General features: G+C 42.7%; 1 protein-coding gene across 1 annotated transcript; it reads left to right on the forward strand.

Moving 5' to 3' along the window:
• Positions 1-47: 47 nt before the first annotated feature.
• Positions 48-20,623, forward strand: LOC124775181 (alpha-tocopherol transfer protein-like; the record flags this gene model as incomplete). The annotated part of the gene is made up of 4 exons (XM_047250021.1): positions 48-221; positions 10,096-10,206; positions 19,970-20,111; positions 20,198-20,623. Coding segments are annotated over 4 exons (474 nt in total), but the record flags the coding sequence as incomplete, so codon positions are not given.
• Positions 20,624-21,462: the final 839 nt, after the last annotated feature.

Here is a 21,462-nt window from a genome sequence, read left to right on the forward strand (position 1 = left end):
CCCGCCGCCTGCTGCTGCTGCGCCTCGGCCGCTGGCGGCCCGCAGCCTGGCAGGCGGAGGAGCTGCTGCAGGCGGCCGGCCTGTGCGGCGAGGTGGCCGCGTTGGAGCCCGCGGCGCAGCTGTCGGGCGTGCAGGCCGTCTTCGACCTGCGCGGGCTGGGCCTCGAGCAGCTGCGCGCGCTCTCGCCCGGCTTCGCGCGCACTATGGTCCACTATCTCGGGGTGAGTGCTCAGCTGCGCCGAGGTCGGCGACCTTCAGTACTCTTCCACCCTCTTGTTTCACTCACTTCTTTCACTCTTCGTGAATACTATACTTTGAAACTTCCTGGCAGTTCGAGTCTCGGTCCGGCACACAGTTTTAATCTGCCAGGAAGTTTCATATCAGCGCACACTCCGCTGCAGAGTGAAAATCTCATTCTGAAAACATCCCCCAGGCTGTGGCAAAGCCATGTCTCCGCAATATCCTTTCTTTCAGGTGTGCTAGTCCTGCTTGATTCGCAGGAGAGCTTCTGTAAAGTTTGGGAGGTAGGAGACGAGGTACTGGCAGAAGGAAAGCTGTGAGGACGGGGCGTGAGTCGTGCTTGGGTAGCTCAGTTGGTAGAGCACTTGCCCGCGAAAGGCACAGGTCCCGAGTTCGAGTCTCGGTCCGGCACACAGTTTTAATCTGCCAGGAAGTTTCATATCAGCGCACACTCCGCTGCAGAGTGAAAATCTCATTCTGAATACTATACTTTGTTCATCGTAGGTTTGCCCGCAGCTCACGGTCCAGTGGAGCATTTCTCAACCGCCGTGTAGCGACACACTGGTGCGTGCCGCCAATAATGTCAGGGGTGCCGCGAGATCTCTACTAATCTTCTGCTGATAAAATGTCCACAACATAGAAATCGCCAAATCGTTTCTTGCAACAACCACTTTATAAAATTTGTATCTCACATTCATTCTACACTGAAACGCCAAAGAAACTGGCATTGCCATGCGTATTCAAACACAGAGGTACGTATGTAAACAGGCAGAATACGGCGCTGCGGTCGGCAACACCTATATAAGACAACAAGTGTCCTGCGAAGTTGTTAGATCGGTTACTGCTCCTACAATGGCAGTTTATCAATATTTAAGTGAGTTTGAACATGGTGTTATAGTCAGCTTACGCGAAAGAACTTGCCCCCCTTCTAACAGCCGTGTACCACGAGTCTCTAGAGGAACGGAAGGTTCCAAATGATTGGAAAAGAGCACAGGTAGTTCCACTTTTCAAGAAGGGTCGTCGAGCAGATGCGCAAAACTATAGGCCTATATCTCTGACATCGATCTATTGTAGAATTTTAGAACATGGTTTTTGCTCGCGTATCATGCCATTTCTGGAAACCCAGAATCTACTGTGTAGGAATCAACATGGATACCGGAAACAGCAATCGTGTGAGACCCAACTCGCTTTATTTGTTCATGAGACCCAAAAAATATTAGATACAGGCTCCCAGGTAGATGCCATTTTCCTTGACTTCCGGGAGGGGTTCGATACAGTTCCGCACTGTCGCCTGATAAACCGAGTAAGAGCCTACGGAATATCAGACCAGCTGTGTGGCTGGATTAAAGAGTTTTTAGCAAACAGAACACAGCATGTTGTTCTCAATGGAGAGATGTCTACAGACGTTAAAGTAACATCTGGCGTGCCACTGGGGAGTGTTATGGGACCATTGCTTTTCACAATATATGTAAATGACCTAGTACATAGTGTCGGAAGTTCCACGCGGCTTTTCGCGGATGATGCTGTAGTACACAGAGATGTTGCAGCATTAGAAAATTGCAGCGAAATGCAGGAAGATCTGCAGCGGATAGGCACTTGGTGCAGGGAGTGGCAACTGACCCTTAACATAGACAAATGTAATGTATTGCGAATACATAGAAAGAAGGATCCTTTATTGCATGATTATATGATATCGGAACAAACACTGGTAGCAGTTACTCCTGTAAAATATCTGGGAGTATGCGTACGGAACGATTTGAAGTGGAATGATCATACAAAATTAATTCTTGGTAAGGCGGGTGACAGGTTGAGATTCATTGGGAGAGTCCTTACAAAATGTAGTCCATCAACAAAGGAGGTGGCTTACAAAACACTCGCTCGACCTATACTTGAGTATCGCTTATCAGTGTAGGATCCGTCCCAGGTCGGGTTGACAGAGGAGATAGAGACGATCCAAAGAAGAGCGACGCGTTTCGTTACAGGGTTATTTGGTAAGCGTGATAGCGTTATGGAGATGTTTAGCAAACTCAAGTGGCAGATTCTGTAAGAGAGGCGCTCTGCAACGCGGTGTAGCTTGCTGCCCAGGTTTCGAGAGGGTGCGTTTCTGGATGAGGTATCGAATATATTGCTCCCCCTACTTATACCTCCCGAGGAGATCTCGAATGTAAAATTAGAGAGATTCGAACGCGCACGGGGGTTTCCGGCAGTCGTTCTTCCCGCGAACCATACGTGACTGGAACAGGAAAGAGAGCTAATGACAGTGGCACGTAAAGTGCCCTCCGCCACACACCGTTGGGTGGCTTTCGGAGTATAAATGTAGATGTAGAACGCTACGAGGTAGCGATGAAGTGGGGGTGACAGAACTTCAACCCTTCCGCAAATTGCTGCACATTGCAATGCAGGGCTCTCAATAAGTGTCAGTGTGTGAACCATTCACAACGATACATCATCCATATGGGCTTTCGGAGCTGAAGGCCAACTCGTGTACCTTTGATGACTGCGCAACACAAAGCTTTACGCCTCACCTGGGCCCGTCAACACTGACATTGGACTGCTGATGACGGGAAACATGTTGTCTGGAAATTTGTGGTCAGTTCCTAAGGGGCCAAACTGCTGAGATCATTAGGCTCTACACGTTGCCTGCCCCGACGAGTCTACTTTCAAATTGTGTCGAGCGGATGGACGTGTACAGGTATGGAGACAACCTCATGAATCCATCGACCCTGCATGTTAGCAAGGAGCTGTTCAAGCTGACGGAGGCTCTGTAATGATGTGGGGCATGTGCAGTGATATGGGACCCCTGATACGTCCAGATACGACTCTGACACGTGACACGTACGTAAGTAACCTGTCTGATCACCTGCATCCATTCATGTCCATTGTGCGTTCCGATCGACTTGGGCAATTCCAGAAGGATAATGCGACACCCCACACGTCCAGAAATGCTACAGAGTGCCTCCGGGAACACTGTTCCGAGTTTAAACACTTCCGCTGGCCACCAAACTCCCCAGACATGAACTTTATTGAGCATATCTGAGATGCCTTGCAACGCGCTGTTCAGAAGAGATCTCCACCCCCTCATGCTCTTACGGATTTCTCGACAGCCCTTCGGGATTCATGGTGTCAGTACCCTCCAGCACTACTTCAGAGATTACTCGAGTCCATGCCACGTCGTGTTGTGGCACTTTGCGAGCTCGCGGGGACCCTACATGATAGTGGGCAGGTGTGCCAGTTTCTTTGGCTCTTCAGCGTTTTATATAAAAAAAAAAAATATATGTACGCTGACGGAAAGAAAATCACAACACCAAAAAGGGTCAATGTGACATAAACGAAAGTCGGAAGGGGTGTTTCTGCATCTGAAAGATGATGTTTATTCGAACTTCGGGCCAGTCGCCTAAGAGTGGCACTAATAGCGCAACAATGATGCTGCAAATCAGGTTTGCTTTAAATACAAGCTGTAACGGTCTTGAGAAAAAACAACTGGGGTCACACGCACCCAAGTCAAAACTATAGGACATGAAGACAGAGAGGAGTTAGCAAAGGGCTATGCCTCAATCCCAACTGACGTAAGAGAAGACAGCTAAAAACAGGGACGTGGAGAAAGGGCTGCAAAAGACACCATAGAGAAACGGAGATCGAGAACTAAAAATTAAATGGCGTACGCCATACTGTTGCGATGGATAAAAAGTAGAACGCCGTCGACAGCCCGCGCGTCATTTGCTACAACGGCCGATAACTCTGACGGCAAACCCAAGCAGGAAAGTAAACGGTTAAAATATGGGCATTCTGTGAGGAAGTGGCAGACAGTTAAGGCTTGGGCGCAATGTGTACAAAGTAGTGGGGGAGCGCCATTTAACAAATGACCATGGCTGAAGAGACAGTGCCCAATAAGCAACCTAGTTAAAATAATCTCTTTCCAGCGGGAGGGCCGAGAGGAGGTCGTCCAAGCCGCTGAGAGAGGCTTAATAATCTGGAGCTTATTCCCATGAAGGGAGGACCAATGGCGATGCCAATGGAACACAACCTGCTGACAGGCGGCAACGCAGAGATCTCTGGAGGGAATAGAGGAACTAGTGGGCTGTGGTACGAGGACTGCAGCCTTGGCAGCAGCGTCAGCAGCCTAGCTTCCCGCCAGACCGACATGACCAGGAACCCACAGAAACATCACACTGGCTCCACCATGAATGAGCAAGTGACAGTTTCCTTGGACCCGTTGCACTATGGGATGGGCGGAGTACAGCGCACATAGACTTTGAATGGCACTGAGAGAGTCTGAGCAGAGGACACAATTGAAAAGTCTGTGTCGCTGGTTGTACTCCGTGGCCAGATACAGGGCGAAGAGCTCGGCTGTAAATACTGAGCAGTGTGCCAGAAGCCGATATCGAAAAACGTTGGCGCCAATAACGAAGGCACAATCGGCACCACGGTCAGTCTGAGAGCCATCGGTGTACACAAAGGTACAATCGCGAAGTTCCGTGCAAAGGTCATGAAACTGAAGTCGACAGAGCGAGGCTGGTGTAGTGTCCTTAGGAAGCGAATGAAGCCCAAGGTGAACATGGGCCGCTGCACGAAGCCAAGGTGGTGAAGACTCTACACCCACCGGGACAGTTGCAGGCAGCGTGAAGTTAAACCGCTGGAGCAAGTGCCGAAAGTGGACCCCAGGAGATAACAGAGAAGAGGGACACGCCCCATACTAGCGATCAAAGGAATCATCGAAGAAGGAGACATAAGATTGGTGGCCACACATGGCAGACGAACGGTATGCATACCTGCTGAGGAGAAAGTCATGGCGGTTGGACAGTGGTAGTTCAGCAGCTTCTGCATACAGACTCTCAACCGGGCTAGTGTAAAAGACGCCAGTGGCCAAACGGATGCCACGATGGTGGATAATGTAGAGACAGCGTAAGAGGGACGGACGTGCAGAAATATAAACACAGTAGCCATAGTCTAGTTTCGAACGGACAAGGGACTAGTACAAACGGTGGAGGGTCGTTTTATCTGCACCCCAGGAAGTAACATTGAGGACATGTAGAAAATTGAGGGAGTAGAACATTAAGGAACCACGTAAAGTGGGCTGCCAGGTAAGGCACATGGGAGGACCAAGAGAGTTTCCTATCGAGCATGAGCCCCAGAATTTCGTAGTTTCAACGAACGGAAGAGCAACAGGCCCAAGATGTAAAGATCGGGGGAGAGACCAAATGCACCGCCAGAGATTCATACAGACGGTTTTGTCAGTGAAAAAACAAAAGCTTTTATCGATGCTCCAGGAGTAAAGACGATCAAAACATCGCTGTAGACGCCGTTCAGTGAGACAGGTCCGTGGAGAATCGTCAATTTGGGAGACAGGCCAGTATAGGGTTAATGGCGATAGCAAAGAGGACGACGCTCAGAGCGGAACCCTGAGACACACCGGTTTCCTGGCTAAAGGGTGTCTCACAAGGCAGAGTCCACATGCACCTTGAAAACTCGGCCGTTTAAAAGTTCCTGAAGGAAACGGGGCAGGCGGCCACAGAAGCCCCACGTGTTAAAAGTATGGAGGATACCAGTTCTCCTGCAGGTGTCGTAGACCTTCTCCAAACCGAAAAACACGGCCACAGTCTAGGATTTCCACAGAAAACGATTCATGACATGGGTGGACAAAGAAACTAGATGGTCAACTGCAGAATGGGGCGCTCGAAATCCACACTGTGCAGTCGTTAGTAAATTGCGAGACTCGAGCCACCATGCCAGCCGGCCGTGAATCATACATACATTCCATCACCTTGAAAACAGAGCTGGTGAAAGAGATGGCGAGGTAGCTAGGAGGAAGGTTTTTGTCCTTACTGGGCTTAGTTATACGTATGACGGTGGCTTCACGCCAACGTCCAGGAAACGTGCCCTCTGTCCAGATGTGGGTGCATGTATTAAGCAGAAAGTGCTTGCCCACAAGAGAAAGGTGCTGCAACATCTGAATGTGGACAGTGTCTGGCCCTGGGGTGGAAGATCGGGATGAACTGAGAGCATGGTCTAGCCCCCTCATAGTAGAGGCGGCATTGTAACACTCATGATTCTGAGCAGAGAAGGGTATCGCCTGAGCTTCCTCCGCTCGTTTCCGATGGAGTGAGGCAGGGTGATAGTAGAAAGAGCTCGAAATTTCCGCAAAATGGCGGCCCAAGGTGTTGGAGATGGCAATAGGGTCCACGATGACAATGTCTGCTACTGCCAGGCCGGAAATTGGCGAACGGATCTTGGTCCCAGAGAGTCGTCGGAGGATGGCCCACACAACAGAGGAAGGGGTGGAACTGTTAAAAGAACTAGTGAATGAAATCCAGCTAGCTGATTTGCTGTCCCGAAGAACGCAGCGTCACTTTGCACTCATATGTTTTTAATGGAGGCAGTTTGCCATCGTAGGATGATGGTTAAAAATGCGGAAGGCACGTCTCCACGCGCAAATTGCGTCGCGGCTTGCCTCAGTCCACCATGGGATTGGGACACGGCGTGGTAAAGTGGAAATGCGAGGAATGGAATGTTCTGCAGGAGTAAGAATAACGTTTGTGAGATAGTTCGCCTGGTAATCACTTCCAGGGAAATCTTGTTCTTCGAAGGTCGCCAGGGAGGAGTAAAGCTGCCAGTCAGCCTTAGTAAGCTGCCATTTGGGTATGTACGCAGCTGGGGTTGGAGTCAGCAAATGGATAGCACATGGGAAATGGTCGCTCGAGCATGTGTCAGAAAGAATTGACCACTCAAGACGATGAGCAAACTGGGCAGTGCAGAAAGATAGGTCCAAATGGGGATAGGTGTGCAAGGAGTCAGAAAGGAATGTGGGAGCTCCAGTGTTAAGGCAGTGTCAAGATCAGCCAAGAGGGCTCCTCTCTAACAGGTCCTGGGAGAACCCCAAAGGGGATGATGTGCATTAAAGTCACCGAGTAGCAGAAATGGGGGAGGTAGCTGCCAATAAGCTGAAGGAAGTCTGTCCTGGTGACACTGAACGATGGAAGAACATAAATGGTACAGAGGGAAAAAGTCAGGTGAGGAAGGAAAAGGCGAACTGCAACACCTTGAAGATGGGTAGTCAGGGAGATGGGTTGGCTACGAACGTAATCCCTTATGAGCAGCATGACGTCCCCATGAGACAGAATGTCGACCTCAGGAGGAAGATCAAAACAAACTGGGAAGAAATGTGAAAGCTCAAAGAAGTCATGAGGATGCAATTTTGTTTCCTGAAGGCAGAGTACAAGGGGATGTGGCAATGCTAAAAGCAGCCATAAATCCTATATGTGGGATCAAAGACCATGAACATTCCATTGGAGGAGAGTCATGATGATGAAGAAATGAAGTGGTATCACCTTGGCGGCTGCCGAGCGATAGCGTGCAAAGAACTGCTCCTACAGGGCACAGAAGCAGGAGGATCGTGCTCCTTGATCTCCACAGAAGCATCAGCTTGCTTGTGCTGTTGGTCTGTGGAGTCCAGCGCAGAAAAAGGGTCGGTGGTGCACACCAGCGACACGGGGACTGGTCAGGCTAAGGTATCACATGGCAACATCATCAAAGAGGATCTTTGATTCAGTGAAGGAGAAGATCGTTTGCCTTTGTTGGACTTCTTTGAGCCTTTCCAGTTAGCAGAGGAGGGCTCAGATGCTGGTTGGCTGGAGGGATATAAGAAGTCTTGACGGGAGCATTCCTTCTGTCCATTCTGGCCTACTGGTTGTGTAGCTGGTGGCTTCACCCTCTGAGGCGAGAGTTTGATGGCTTGTTGCACAGCTGTACGAGGGGATCGCGATGCTACCTTGACACTGGGAGATTTCACAACCTCAGATCTGAATTTGAGGTCGCATGTCTGCATGGCCATGTCCTTCATGGAGCGAGAGGTAGCAAGAACAGAATTATAAGTGCCAGGCGGGAGAACACAGGTTTGTGACAATCCAATAGCTTGCGAGCGGCTGGGTAAGGCACTTTTTCCTTTACCTGGATCTCCTGGACAGCCCTCTCATCAAGATACATGGGACAATCCCGAGAGGAGGCAGCATGGCCGCCACTGCAATTGATACAGTGGGGAGAAGGAGGTGGATAATTGACCTCGTGTGCCACGGTATACATATTTGGCTGGGTGTCAACAAGACATTCTAGCGTGGTTGAAATGATGGCACCGGTAGCAGTGCATCGGGTTTGGAAGACTGTGATAATTTCATAGCCTGCTTTAATCTTGGACAGAAGCACCACTCCATCAAAGGTGAGAAAAAGGCTGCAGGTGGGCACTAAGGTGGATTCTACGTTTTTCATCACCTGATGAATGGCAATGACACCCTGATCAGAAAGGTATGATTAGATTTCGGCCTTGGTCAGAATGGCAAGCAGTCTAGTATACATAGCACCACAGCAAGAATTCAGAATTCTGTGGGCCTTGACATGAATGGGACGGCCATGGAGAAGCGAGGTGGCAAGCAGTTGTTGTGCCTGTGAATCAGAAGTAGTCTTCAAAAGCAAAGTGCCATTCCATAAACGAGAGCAGGATTTCACAGGGCCAGCAATTGCATCATCACCTTTCTGAATAATAAATGAATTTACTGTTGCGAAGGACTGACCACCTTCAGAATGTGAAACAATGACAAACTGTGGTGAAGCTGGAAGTGTCTTTGAATCATTAGCCTCATTCCATTTACGTTTCGTAGATGTTGGAATATTTCTTCCATTGAAATGATGTCAGCTGACTTAGCACTGGCACACAGAGAAAACATAACCCTCACTTATCGCCAAGTTTATTACACCATGAAAAAACATGCTTTATGGAACACAGTACTTTATAGAGTAACACATAATATTCTGATAGCACTGCGTAGCACTGAGCACATTGACTGGACAACAGTAATACAACAGAAAGAGTAAACCAAGCACTCATTTGTGATTGCTTAAATAATACTGTTCTTTGGCAGCTCACCAGAGCACACCGGCAGGCTGACCCAGGCAGCCTCTATAAGCAGGGCTGTGAACTGTATGGACACACTCTCTGAAATCACATGCATCATGAGTGAATGTACATTGCCTTACTCTTACGCTATTTAGACTGGGAAAACTATCCAAACAAATGATTCAGTGTGCTGATGCTTACACTGAATCATATAAGGATATGATCAAATACAAATTATTCATTTATTTTTATTAGCTCACGAATATTGTTGTTACCAAGATTGTCAATATAATATCAAAAGTACACCAGAAGGTCACTCTTTTGTATCACTGTGCAATAATTTACTCTTCCAAATTTTAATTTATAAGAACATTTTACTATGTATTGCTAAAGTTACAGATTTCATATGCTCATATTTATGGTAATTATGCTATTTGTGAACCAGGACTTAAAATCTGCCATTACTATGGCAATCTTTTGCTCCTCTACCAACTACTATTACTCTTTTGCTGTCCCAGAATTTAAATACACTTTATGATGATGATGATGATGATGATGTTTCCTTTGCTTGTCTATCCAATCTGTGGCCACACACTGTGCTATCTCTTCCTTTGTATTTCCATACTGGTTAGTGTGTAGCTGTAAAATATTGTCATAAATACACTGTTGTAGCAGCACTGTGAACTTCTGGTCATACGTTTACATTAAAATTCCAACACAGAGTTGTCAGGATTGCATAATATAATCAGTAGAAAACCACTTTGCTTGTTTTCTATACTGTGTGGTATTGAGCGTAGAGGATAGAGGATGAAAAGATTCAATATTTGACTGCTGAAAGAATGTCTTTCCTTTCTTTCTTTATTTTTGACAGATAATAGATCACTAAATGGGGTCATTCTACTGAGTATCTTATTATTAATAATATATTAACACTAAAATAACACTGGTACAGCAAAATTTTTCATTTACAGAATTGCTTTCCTATACGAATAAACGGAGTCCATGTTGTAAATGAACCAGCAATTTTTGGTCTGGTATTTTCACTATTCAAGAGCTTCCTTAATGAACGTATGCAGAAAAGGGTAAGTTTCCAAATACTATTACACAGTTTTTATAATGTATTAAAATTTAATTTACATATAAGTTAATAGGATGCATTCACATTTTATTAATGCACTTTGCTTCCTCCTTTTTGATACTCCCATATGTCAGATGTCTTGTAGGCTCCTAATAAACACACAGTTGGGTGTCTATAGCTTTAAAAATAAACTCCAGACCAACAATATTATTACTTAAGATAAAAGGCGCAAAAGACACACTTAAAAGAAGCTTATAATTAGGCAAGCCTTTGGAACCAGTGACTCCTTCTTCAGACAGAAGGGTTGAAGGGGTAGGAAGAGTGGTGAAGCAAAGGGACTGGAGAGGTCTAGGAAAAGGTGCAGATTTCAGGAAAGTCACCCAGAACTGCAGCTCAGGAGAGACTTACCAAATGGGATGCGAAGGAAAGACTGATCATTGGGGACCGCACTGGAAGAGATCTGAAAACCTGAGAGTTTGAAGGTGGAAGACAGGGTTATATGCAAGACAGAGACTACTGCTTAAACATTATGCATGAGTTAATAATAATGAAAAGCTGAGTGCATTGTACATAACACAGGTGGGAGGGAACAGAAAATAGGCAGGTAAGAAAATGAAAGATGTAGAAAACTGTGAAGGAATTAATGTAAATTAAGGCAAGGTGGGTGGAAAGAACCAAGGATGTGTTGCAGCACTAGTTCTTACTTGTGGCCCTGCAGCAGGGTATTTCGTGTTGCCAGTATACACCCACTGCCTATGCCCATTCATTCTAACTGTAATTTGGTGGTAGTCATGCCAATATAAAAGGCTGAGCAGTGTTTACATAACAGCTGGTATACAACATGTGTCATTTCACAGGTGGCTGTCCCTTAGAAATTATATGTTTTGTCAGCTACAGGGCTGGTATAGGTGGTGGTAGGAGTGTGCATTGGGCAATTCTTGCAGCAGGGATGATCACAGGAATAGGAGCCATACTTTAGGGAGATGGGTGTAGGAACAGCATAGGGTCTGAGAAGAATATTGCGGAGATGGTGAGGCTAACCTGTTAAAATTCCTGGAATCTCTGAGCACCTTCTCCCAAATAAATTTCACATGGTCCTATTCTGAATCCAGTACCTCTTTTCTTGATGTTGGTCTCATCCTTACCAAAGGCCAGCTACACACTTCTGTTCACATTAAACCTACTAACAAACAACAGTACTTAATTTTTTATAGTTGCCATCCTTTGCATGTCAAATGTTCCCTCCAGTACAGCCCAGCATTTGAGGCAAACATATTTGTTCAGATGCAGACTCTTTACAACAGTACACCACCATTCTCACCTCAGCCTTTACCGAACATAGTTATACCACCAGCCTACTTAAAAAGCAGATTTGCCGGGCCATCACATCCAGTCCTGGTACTGCTGATCCCCCCCCCCCCAAAAAAACTTCAAAGTGCACCATTGGTCACTACTCAGTCATGTCTGTCACCACCATTATTTTACTTACCTTTCTCATTTAATTAACAAGTGGAATGCATTCTCAAAAAATATCCCTGCTGCAGAGACAGGCTCCCTTTCTTATTTCATTATTGTTTCATTATATAATAAATAAACACCTGCTCTGCTTATTTAATGCCCAATTTACTCTACTGAAAAACACTCCAAAGTAACAGATCCTTATGCTAAGGCAAATTTAACTTTCATTACTGACCAGACAAAATTATCACTCAGAAAAACCTATCTTGTACTTGCCTGAGGTTGGTGAGATGTTGGGTATTTTAAGGATTAAGGATTGATATTAGGACTTGGAAATTTTGGGATTTTTGTCATCGACTTAATCGTCGAAGATTATTATAGCGCGTTTGCGCGTATCACAGGACACGTCATGCTGGCCTAAGCAGTGGATGAGGTTATTTCTAGATCTGGAAGAGTTCTCATAGAAAGTCCTTGCCAGATCTTGGAATCTTTCTTTGAGGAGGGGGATTTTGGCAGCGGCGTGCAGATTGTTGGTGGGGAATCCCATGGGTAGATGCAGTGCCCTCCTGAGGGCGCGGTTTTGCAGCCTCTGGAGTTTGTCCAGATGCTGCTTTGCTGTGTATCCCCAGACAGGGCACACATACTCCATTGCTGGCCATATAAGGGCTTGATTGACATTTATTCATACAGAGCAGGGAAGGGAGCTGGTTGTGTTGAGGACTGGGTATAGGATGGACATTCTGGCACAGACCTTCCTGTGGATGTCATCTATGTGGGGTTTCCACCTTAGTCTTGAGTCCAGGGTTCCACCTAGATACTTGGTGGATCTGCACCAGGGGAGTCGGGATCCATATCGGTGGAGGTGAAAGGGGGGACGTTGAGGGGTTTCACGTCTCCCAAGTCTCCAGGTGATCAGCATAGACCATGTCTTTTCAGGGCTGATGGTGATGCGCCAGTGACAGGCCCAGGTTTCTGTGTTATCTAAAACCATTTGTAGCCTATGAATGACCAGGTCCTTACTCGCATTATGAGTGTAAAGGGCTGTGTCGTCAGCATACTGTGTGGTGCGCATCAGGGGGGCTGTGGGAGTGACCGCAGTGTACAGATTGTACAAAACGGGCCCCAGACCAATCCCTGTGGCATCCCAGCATGAATATGGCTTTTGGTGGAGATGACTGTTTCTACCTTCACAGAGAAAGTTTTGTTTGTGAGATAGCTTTGGACTAACCTGACTATGCTTGGAATCCGAATTGTAAATCCAGCAGAAGTCACTCATTGGTGATGTGGTCTCATATGGGAATAAGCAGGAGGCACTCACAGATCTTGCTGAGAGTTGGCAAGAGGCTAAACGGTCTGTAGTGCTGTGGGAATAAAGGCCGTTTTTGTGGTTGTCCTCTTGATTCATCATCTGCTGCGCATTGTAATTCTCTCAGCGAAGCGTCTTGTTTACCTTCGGTCAGCTGTATCCACCTCCATGCTGATTGGCTGCTCCTGTGCTCCGTGGCTGCTTCCATAGAAACTGGTCACTGATTAGCTGCTGTCCCACTGTGGCCATGAAAACCCTGCACGACTGGCTGGTGCTCCATTACACTGTAAACCGCTGTAAAATTTACTGCTCAAAATTCGCGAGTCCTTGTTTATTGTGGTTACGTACAATACTCCTCACCTGCCAGGACACCGCATGTGGCAGTTCCACCTGCTTTATCTCTTCGTTTGTTGATTGTTGTCTTCAGTGTCAACATTGTCCATTCCTACATTTGCTGAAAAAATGGACTGTGGATTCAGACACTGATTACTGCAAATTATGTAGCCGACAGGTACATAGTTGTGTTTCATAGTACTTTAGTTTCACTGTTCACAACCTCTCAGTAATACACAGTTATATGTCCAGTGCACTATTGTTTAACTTATGATAAGCCTCATTAATAGTTCGCATGTGAAGCTCCACATATTGCTACAGTAGTTTACTGTTGAACATCCCCGAGCAGTAAAGACATAACCACAAAGTCCACAGTTCTTGAATAATAATCAGGTGCATATGAAGCTGCCATTGACATTGGTTTTTACACATGAGCTAATTGTTTAACACTTGTTTCACAGTTAAATTGAAGCATTGTAGCAATACGAGAGAAGGAAAGTTGCTACTCACTATATAGCGGAGATGCTGAGTCGCAATAGGCACAATAAAAAGATTCACACAAACATAGCTTTCAGCCATTAAGGCCTTTGTCAGCAGTAGACACACATACATACATACACACACACACACACACACACACACACACACACACACACACACACACACTCACACAAGCGCAACTTGCACAGACGTCTGCAGTCTCAGAGAGCTGGTTGTTTTAATAACCAGCACGGGTTTCTTATCTGAAACTTGGCCCTGGACCAACTGTCTTGTGACCAAAAATTGGGCCCTTATATGTTATCACAATAATAGGTGCTGAAACTACACATTGTTCAAAGTTAAAATTACAGAAACTACAGTTAAAACTAAACTAATTAAATTAACTGAGTTCATCGAAAAACTGGTTCTTTTTAACAGTTTCTTGTACTACAAGAGTTAGGCCAAATTATTTGTTTAAATTGTGAAATTAACAAATATAGTTGCACAAACAATGCTTTTGACCAAACTGTTAATTACTTTTGAATTAATTCAGGGCTGATTTTGCTAGCATGTTTCCGAATAGAGTCAAATAGATACTTTAAGATTGCTAGTATCTCACCTTCCAAATGTTTACAATTATTACAGAATGTATATTTGTTTACATGTCAACAATAGAATATAAGTCATGAAACAATTACTGTTTTCACCCTATAATGAAAGATACTAACAAGGAATAGTCAAAACAAATTAGAAAATCAATTACATACACAAAACTAATCACAAAATTAGATCTGGAGTTATTTACTTTAAAACTAAGGGCCAATCTTTCTATTTTATGGAAGTGCAGATTATATTAATGTATGTTAACGATAATCAGTTAAAAGTAACAAAACGAATTTAAGCAGGCAGATGGCAAAACAAGAGGGGAATTAAAATTATGCAAGCTTGCTTCATCACAAATGATTTTAACTGACTGGAGTAATTTGAAATTTGATTGCATAGTTTACATCTTCATTCATATGAGAAATCATTATCTGATGAGTGGTGTTCTCAAGAAAAGTCGGGTCCCAGTTGGATAGGCATAAAAAATGACTGATTTTCACCAGATGTTCCATCAGCATTAGCCACTGGGGTCTGAAGTGCAGTTCTAAATATTTTATTAAATGATTGAATGAGTTTGAATGGTACAGCCATCTCCTGTTTAACTGTAACTTTGACAATGCCCAGAAGCAGTAGTTTTATTGCACACAGTCTTGCGATCTTGTGTCTTTGATGAGATCACGTTTGTATTTTTTGCTGCACCCATAAGAATAAACCTGACACACTACTTCAGATAATTAATATTATCCTTTGGAACACATTTATTCTTGACTAAACTGGGCAGCCTAGCATGCACAGTCAAGGATATAGATAACTGAAAAAAAAAAAAAACAAAAAACAAATATCACATCAGCAGTCATAGAGTTAGTGCCAACCTTTGTAGAGAGGATAGTGATCTTCTAAAAACTCTTCTGTTTCTTTGAGTTGTATTCTTCGTTTATAAATTAACTCCTAGTACTCAATCCTCTTGTCAGGTTTATGTGACTTCGATTGCACTTGTTGGCCCTTGCTGCTTTGTTTAGGACTGAGTTTTTTTTGGGACTCTGCCATGCAGTTCCCCTTCATTGAGTCTTTAAATATGTCATTTCCTTCTCTCATGGTCTGCCATATTCCCAATAGATGTGAATGCCTTTACTTCTGTCTTACCAATATTACTCTTTGACCAGTGGTATGTACTGAACTTACTGTCAGGAATAGCAGTTACAATAGAATAAAATTTCATTTTTAAATATGATAATACATTTCTGGCAATTTTGTTGCTCACTGGACCATAAAACTCAAGACATCAGCTTCCACAGGAAATCATTTTCAATTAACAATAGAGCTAACATTGTAAGCTGTTCTTGAGGGTATGAAGTGCATACATAGTTTTTTATCTTTTTCATAACTGAAAGGCTTCTCTTGGCTGAGGTACTGGATGCAAGAGTAGTCTAAATAAGTCCAAAGAGGTTTATAATTTCATAGCATGCAGTCTGGAGCCCATTTGACAGCAAAATTCATGAAATCACCAACATTTTCATGATGCATTTTTCTTAAACAAGAAAAAACAACTGTGTAAAAAAAAATTCTAGTAGTTTATTCCAAAGATTGTTGCCAAAATGACAGAAGTATTATTCATATGACATTTAATTACCTGTTAATGTGTATGATGGCCATGAATTAGTTTTTCCCATATTCTCACAAGTCCATTATGTTTAATTTTCAGCAGTTCTTCAAATTCATTAATTTTATCATACATTAGCTAACGTCATAAATTCCAGACTGAAATATATCAAATAATGTGTCAGTGAAAGGGAAACAGTCTGCAAAAGTATGTTGAATGAAACTGAAATGAATTCTTGCATCATGATTTCAAATCCATGCACAGTAGTATAGGCTTTTCGTGAAACAAATGACTGCAGTTTAAGGTTCTCACACACAGAATGCAAAACTCCACCACGTAGCTGACACTTTAGACAGTCATTTCTTTACTTCCTCATCTACACTGAAGTACCGAAGAACTGGCATGTGTATTCAAATACAGAGATATGGAAACAAGCAGAATACAGTGCTCTGGTTGGCTATGCCTATATAAGACAAAAAGTGTCTGACACAGTTGTTAGATCAGGTACTGCTGCTACAATGGCAGGTTATCATGATTTAAGTGAGTCTGAATGTGCTGTTATAGTCAATGTGCAAGTGATGGGACACAGCATCTCTGAGGTTGTGATCAAGCGGAGATTTTCCTGTATGACCATTTCATGAGTGTACCATGAAAATCAGGAATCTGTTAAAAAAGCTAATCTCAGATATTGCTGCAGCTGGAAAAAGATTCTACAAGAATGGGACCAACAATAACTGAGGAGAATCATTCAACATGACAGAAGAGCAACCCTGCTGCAAATTGCAATGCTGGACCATCAACAAGTGTCAGCAGAGAACCATTCAATGAAACATCATCGATATGGGATATCGGTTCCAAAAGCCATCTTGTGTACCCCTGATGATTGCACAACACAAAGCTTTACACCTTGCCTGGGCCTGTCAACCCTGACATTGGACTGTTAATGACTGGAAGCGTGCTGCCTGATCAGAAGAGTCTCATTTCAAATTGTATCGTGGGGATGGACATCTACAGGTATGGAGACAACCTCATGAATCCATGGACCCTGCATGTCAGCAGGGGACTCTTCAAGTTGGTGAAGGCTCTGTAATGGTGTAGGGCTTGTGCAGTTGGAGTGATATGAGACCCCTGAATCATCTAGATACGACTCTGACAGGTGACACGTATGTAGGCATCCTGTCTGATCACCTGCATCTGTCCTGCCCATTGTGCATTCTGACAGACTTGGCAATTCCAGCAGGGCAATGCAACACCCCACATGTCCGTAATTGCTACAGAGTAACTCCAGGAACACTCTTCTGAGTTTAAACACTTCTGCTGGACACCATACTCCCCATACATGAACATTATTGAACATATCGGGGATGCCTTGCAGTGTGCTGTTCAGAAGAGATCTCCACCCTCTCATACTCTATGGATTTATGAACAGTGCTGCTGGATTAATGGAGTCAGTTCCCTCCAGCACTACTTCAGACATTAGTCGAGTCCATGCCATGCCGTGTTGCAGCATTTATGATTGCCCGCGGGTGCCCTATACGATATTAGGGAGGTGTGCCAGTTCCTTTGGCTCTTCAGTGTAGAACCCAGTTCTTTTTGTTTACTTGGAAAGAAAGGTAGGTAGACCAGTGGAAGAGAGGGAAAAAAAATCTGCATCCTTTGATCTTTGGCACAGCTTGCAATAGCACTGAATTCAGTGAAATGATGAATGACCATTGGACTAGAAACATGTTTATCACTCTTGACTGGAATCCATTGAAATGACCATCCATTTGCATTTCCATCAAAACTCTGAGCTCTTTCATGAATTTTATAAACCTTTAATTTACTTGACTAACAGCTATGACAGCTAGCATCAAGAAGGCCTGCAAGAAATTGTACATATCAGTTACATTACCCAGAATAAATTAGACAAAATTCATTATTCTCCTTTGTTATTTTATTCATGAATGTGTTTGAAATAGATGCAGTCAAGCCATTTTCTATTAGAGTTAATGCTCCTGAAAACACAGAAGAACCTATTGAATGAAATTTTAGCTTTTTGTCACATTCACTGAGAAGATGTATGAGTTCAGAATGATTGCATATTTCAGCTTTAAAGTATTAGGCATCCTGATAACCACTCGTTGCTTTTGTATAGATGCATAATGAACTGTGATATGGATTTATAGTTGTGATGTGTGATTCAGTTATAGGTCTACCCAGTTGTATTATGTTCTTCTTGTCTCTGAAACTATTGGCTACAAAGTTGTGCAGCAGAGTCCAGCATTCCCTCTGGTGTTGCCCTGCTCCAACTTTCACAATTTTGCTGCTCAGCAGTGTGATAAGCAATGGACTTGGTTGATTACCTTCCTACCAATAGCAGTGTACATGTGCAATGCGTATTAGAAACTGTTAGGTCTGTTTATGGTATTGAGATAATACAAAATTGTATACCACATGCATAAATAGTTTTTTTTTACAAACAATGAACACATTTTCTGCAGCAGTTGGAAATAAATTATTATGTTTAGTAGTTATAACCTTATACCAATGCCCACAATCAATTCACCGTGGGAGCTGGTGGCTGGAGGAAGCAGGTAACCATCCTCCACAGAGCTTTGTTCCCAGTTGTACAACCCATTCAGGGACATCAGGCCCCACCCAGACTGTAATTTCGAGTGAGCACAATCTTACAAATTTTGGTGAGACTCATGAAAAATTGATAGTGCTAATCTAAAAGTCTGCCAGCCTATGTAAGGAATGCTTTTATACTTCATTGTTTCCATTAGTTTCACCATTGTTTCCAGTTTATGCTGTGTAAGCAGTGCTTACTTCACATCCATTGGATACATACCACTGGCCTTAATATTTCTCTGTGCTGAATTATTTCTTCTAATAATGGTTACTCTCAGTTCTCTTTCTGACACCACTTTCCTTTTGAACCTCTTTCTTCAAACATAAATTGATAATTTCTTTAGTCAATTTACACACAGTCAGTACCCTCTGACATCTCACACAAATTTGCACTAATTATTTAATTCAGAACTCAGAATATTTCTTCAGGTATCCACAATATTCTATATTTCATATGATTGCCACAGTGTCAACGTTTATTATTATTACATTACTGCATCTTCTGTTTACTCATATCAGTGTGTGTGCCCAGTCTTGTGGCTCAGGACAGTAGTCAGAGTCTACAGATTGCTACACTGAATGAATGTTCAGGTGACGTGAAGTGAAATTTTAGATTTTATGATAACTGACTTGGAAAGAAATCATTTTAGGGCAAAGTTCAAACTAAAAACCCATAATGCAATGTTTAAGGATTGTTATCTAGTTGTATAACAATTTACCACACAAATGAAAATTTAATGACTTGAGGAGATTAAAAAGAGGAAAAGAATTTTCATTTGGAACTTCCGTTTTTAAACTACTCTCCCTTTTTATTGAGATTAGTTTGTACTTTATGCCATGTAATACTCTAAATGTTGTGGCATGGGCCCTTTCAAGTTGCATACTCCTAAGTTTCATCTTGGATTATCTACGCATAAAAGCAACCCTGTTGTGGCCACAGACTTGAGAGTTTCTAATTCATTCCCCAATAAATGAAATTGTCAGAATCCCATATTCTAACAGATTGCCTCTTTTTCTCTTCATTATTTTTATATTATGATCTGAGTCAAATACTTTGATTGCTTTGCATCTAGTTGTCAAAAACCTCTTTTTTCTGAAAGTTTTATCAATCCTAATAACCACCACAGAATATTTTCTGCAAGTGGTTCACTCCATAACTTTCTCATAGAGCTGTTTATAAAATCATGTTACATGACTGGTTGAGGTAGGAGCGTGAAGCTACAGCACTCCACCCACTGCAACTGTCAGGGATTTTCTTGTACTGGGTCAGCCATTATATTTTTTATTTGCAAAAGAGACTATCTTTAAACAAAAGTTAGCCATATCAAAAAGATACATGTGATTACTTGTTAGTTTGAAATATTTTCTGTTTAGCTGTTCTTACATGGACATGACATGGAATCACTACATAGCCACATAACTCCTGACTGGTTGCCCCCTGACCTGGGAGGCTCTGGAAAAGAAACAGATCTAAATGAGTGGCTTTCCTATGTTCTCAGTCAACCTGTGGTATTAGGTGAGTGTTCACAGTGAAACATTATGATTTTACTATCATGAAGAAGTTACTGTTTCTTACATGTGAGTTTATTTCTCTCTTTCTAGGGCTGAAGAAAGTTGGTTACGTTTTTGAAGATGATCTGATTATTTAGAAGAAGACAGATAACTTGAAAAAAGCATCACTGTCATAGTTATATGCATTTTCTGTATTGAGTAAAATATTTTTGTACAGTAAAAGAAATTGGACTGGTTTTAGAATGTTTGTACAAGATAGCTAAAGCTTTGTGTATAATATAGTTTTGTATTTAGAATAGTGTATTTTCTCACAATGCCTATATTGGAGAAAATACTGTAGTGTTGTTGCTCATTTTATATGTCAACTGCTATCATTTTTATCCTCCTACTTCAGTAATTAGGAAGTTGTGAACTGATATAGAAGCACCTAATATTCTGTTTGTTGTGACCTGTATGTACTCGAGTTCTAGGTACATTACAGTTGTTTGGCAATAAAATACTGCGGAGATCCATCTTAAAGAGTCAAGGGTGGGTATGTATTTAACATCACCATCAAAATTGTTATTTTACAAAGCACTTTTTGGTGACCGAGGTTACTAAATTATGATAATTATGTTACACTATAGAGAGAAGTCATTTAGAGTCCTGGAGGTGAAAGCATTTCAGAAATCACATGCTGCCATGTAATCTTACCCTAACATACATCACCATTAAAATTCTCTGTCTTTGTACAAATTTGGAAAGCTTCAAGAGGTATAAGATATACAAAAGAAAAACATTTTACTTATCTTCACTATTTTGTGGTTGTCGTTGTTGGCTCCAGGTCTTGTCTAGGGGTACATACTTGAGGCTGTAATTTTATAACATTATGGGTTCTTGTTGAACTGAAGAACTGATGAAGATTTGCCTGTCATTATGAATATCTTCTTATTTTAGCCTATTCTTCTAAATCACATTGACTTTACAATTTTCATTTCTATCTCACCACAAATTACATTGTTGTTGACAAACTTAGAAAAACATCTACTTCCATCTGAAGGATGCCCACTACTACCTACATTCTAATGGACTCACAAAATTTTAAAGAGTTTACAAAGTAAAAGAGTTTACAGACTTTCTTCACAAAAAAGAATTCCAAGCAAGATATAACATTATTTTATAAATGAACCTGGAAATAAATTTAATAATTCGTGTTAGATTCTCAATTAATAATATGAATTTTAAGTATACCTGAAATTTTGTAATTTCAAATATTTTTAAAAGAAGAGTAATTTTAACTGTACATACAGAGTACTAACAAATTAATTTCTTTTTACATATTTTAGCCCAAAACATAACACATTGTATACAAAACC

Source organism: Schistocerca piceifrons, chromosome 2, assembly GCF_021461385.2.
Source record: "Schistocerca piceifrons isolate TAMUIC-IGC-003096 chromosome 2, iqSchPice1.1, whole genome shotgun sequence".
Lineage (NCBI taxonomy): Eukaryota > Metazoa > Arthropoda > Insecta > Orthoptera > Acrididae > Schistocerca > Schistocerca piceifrons.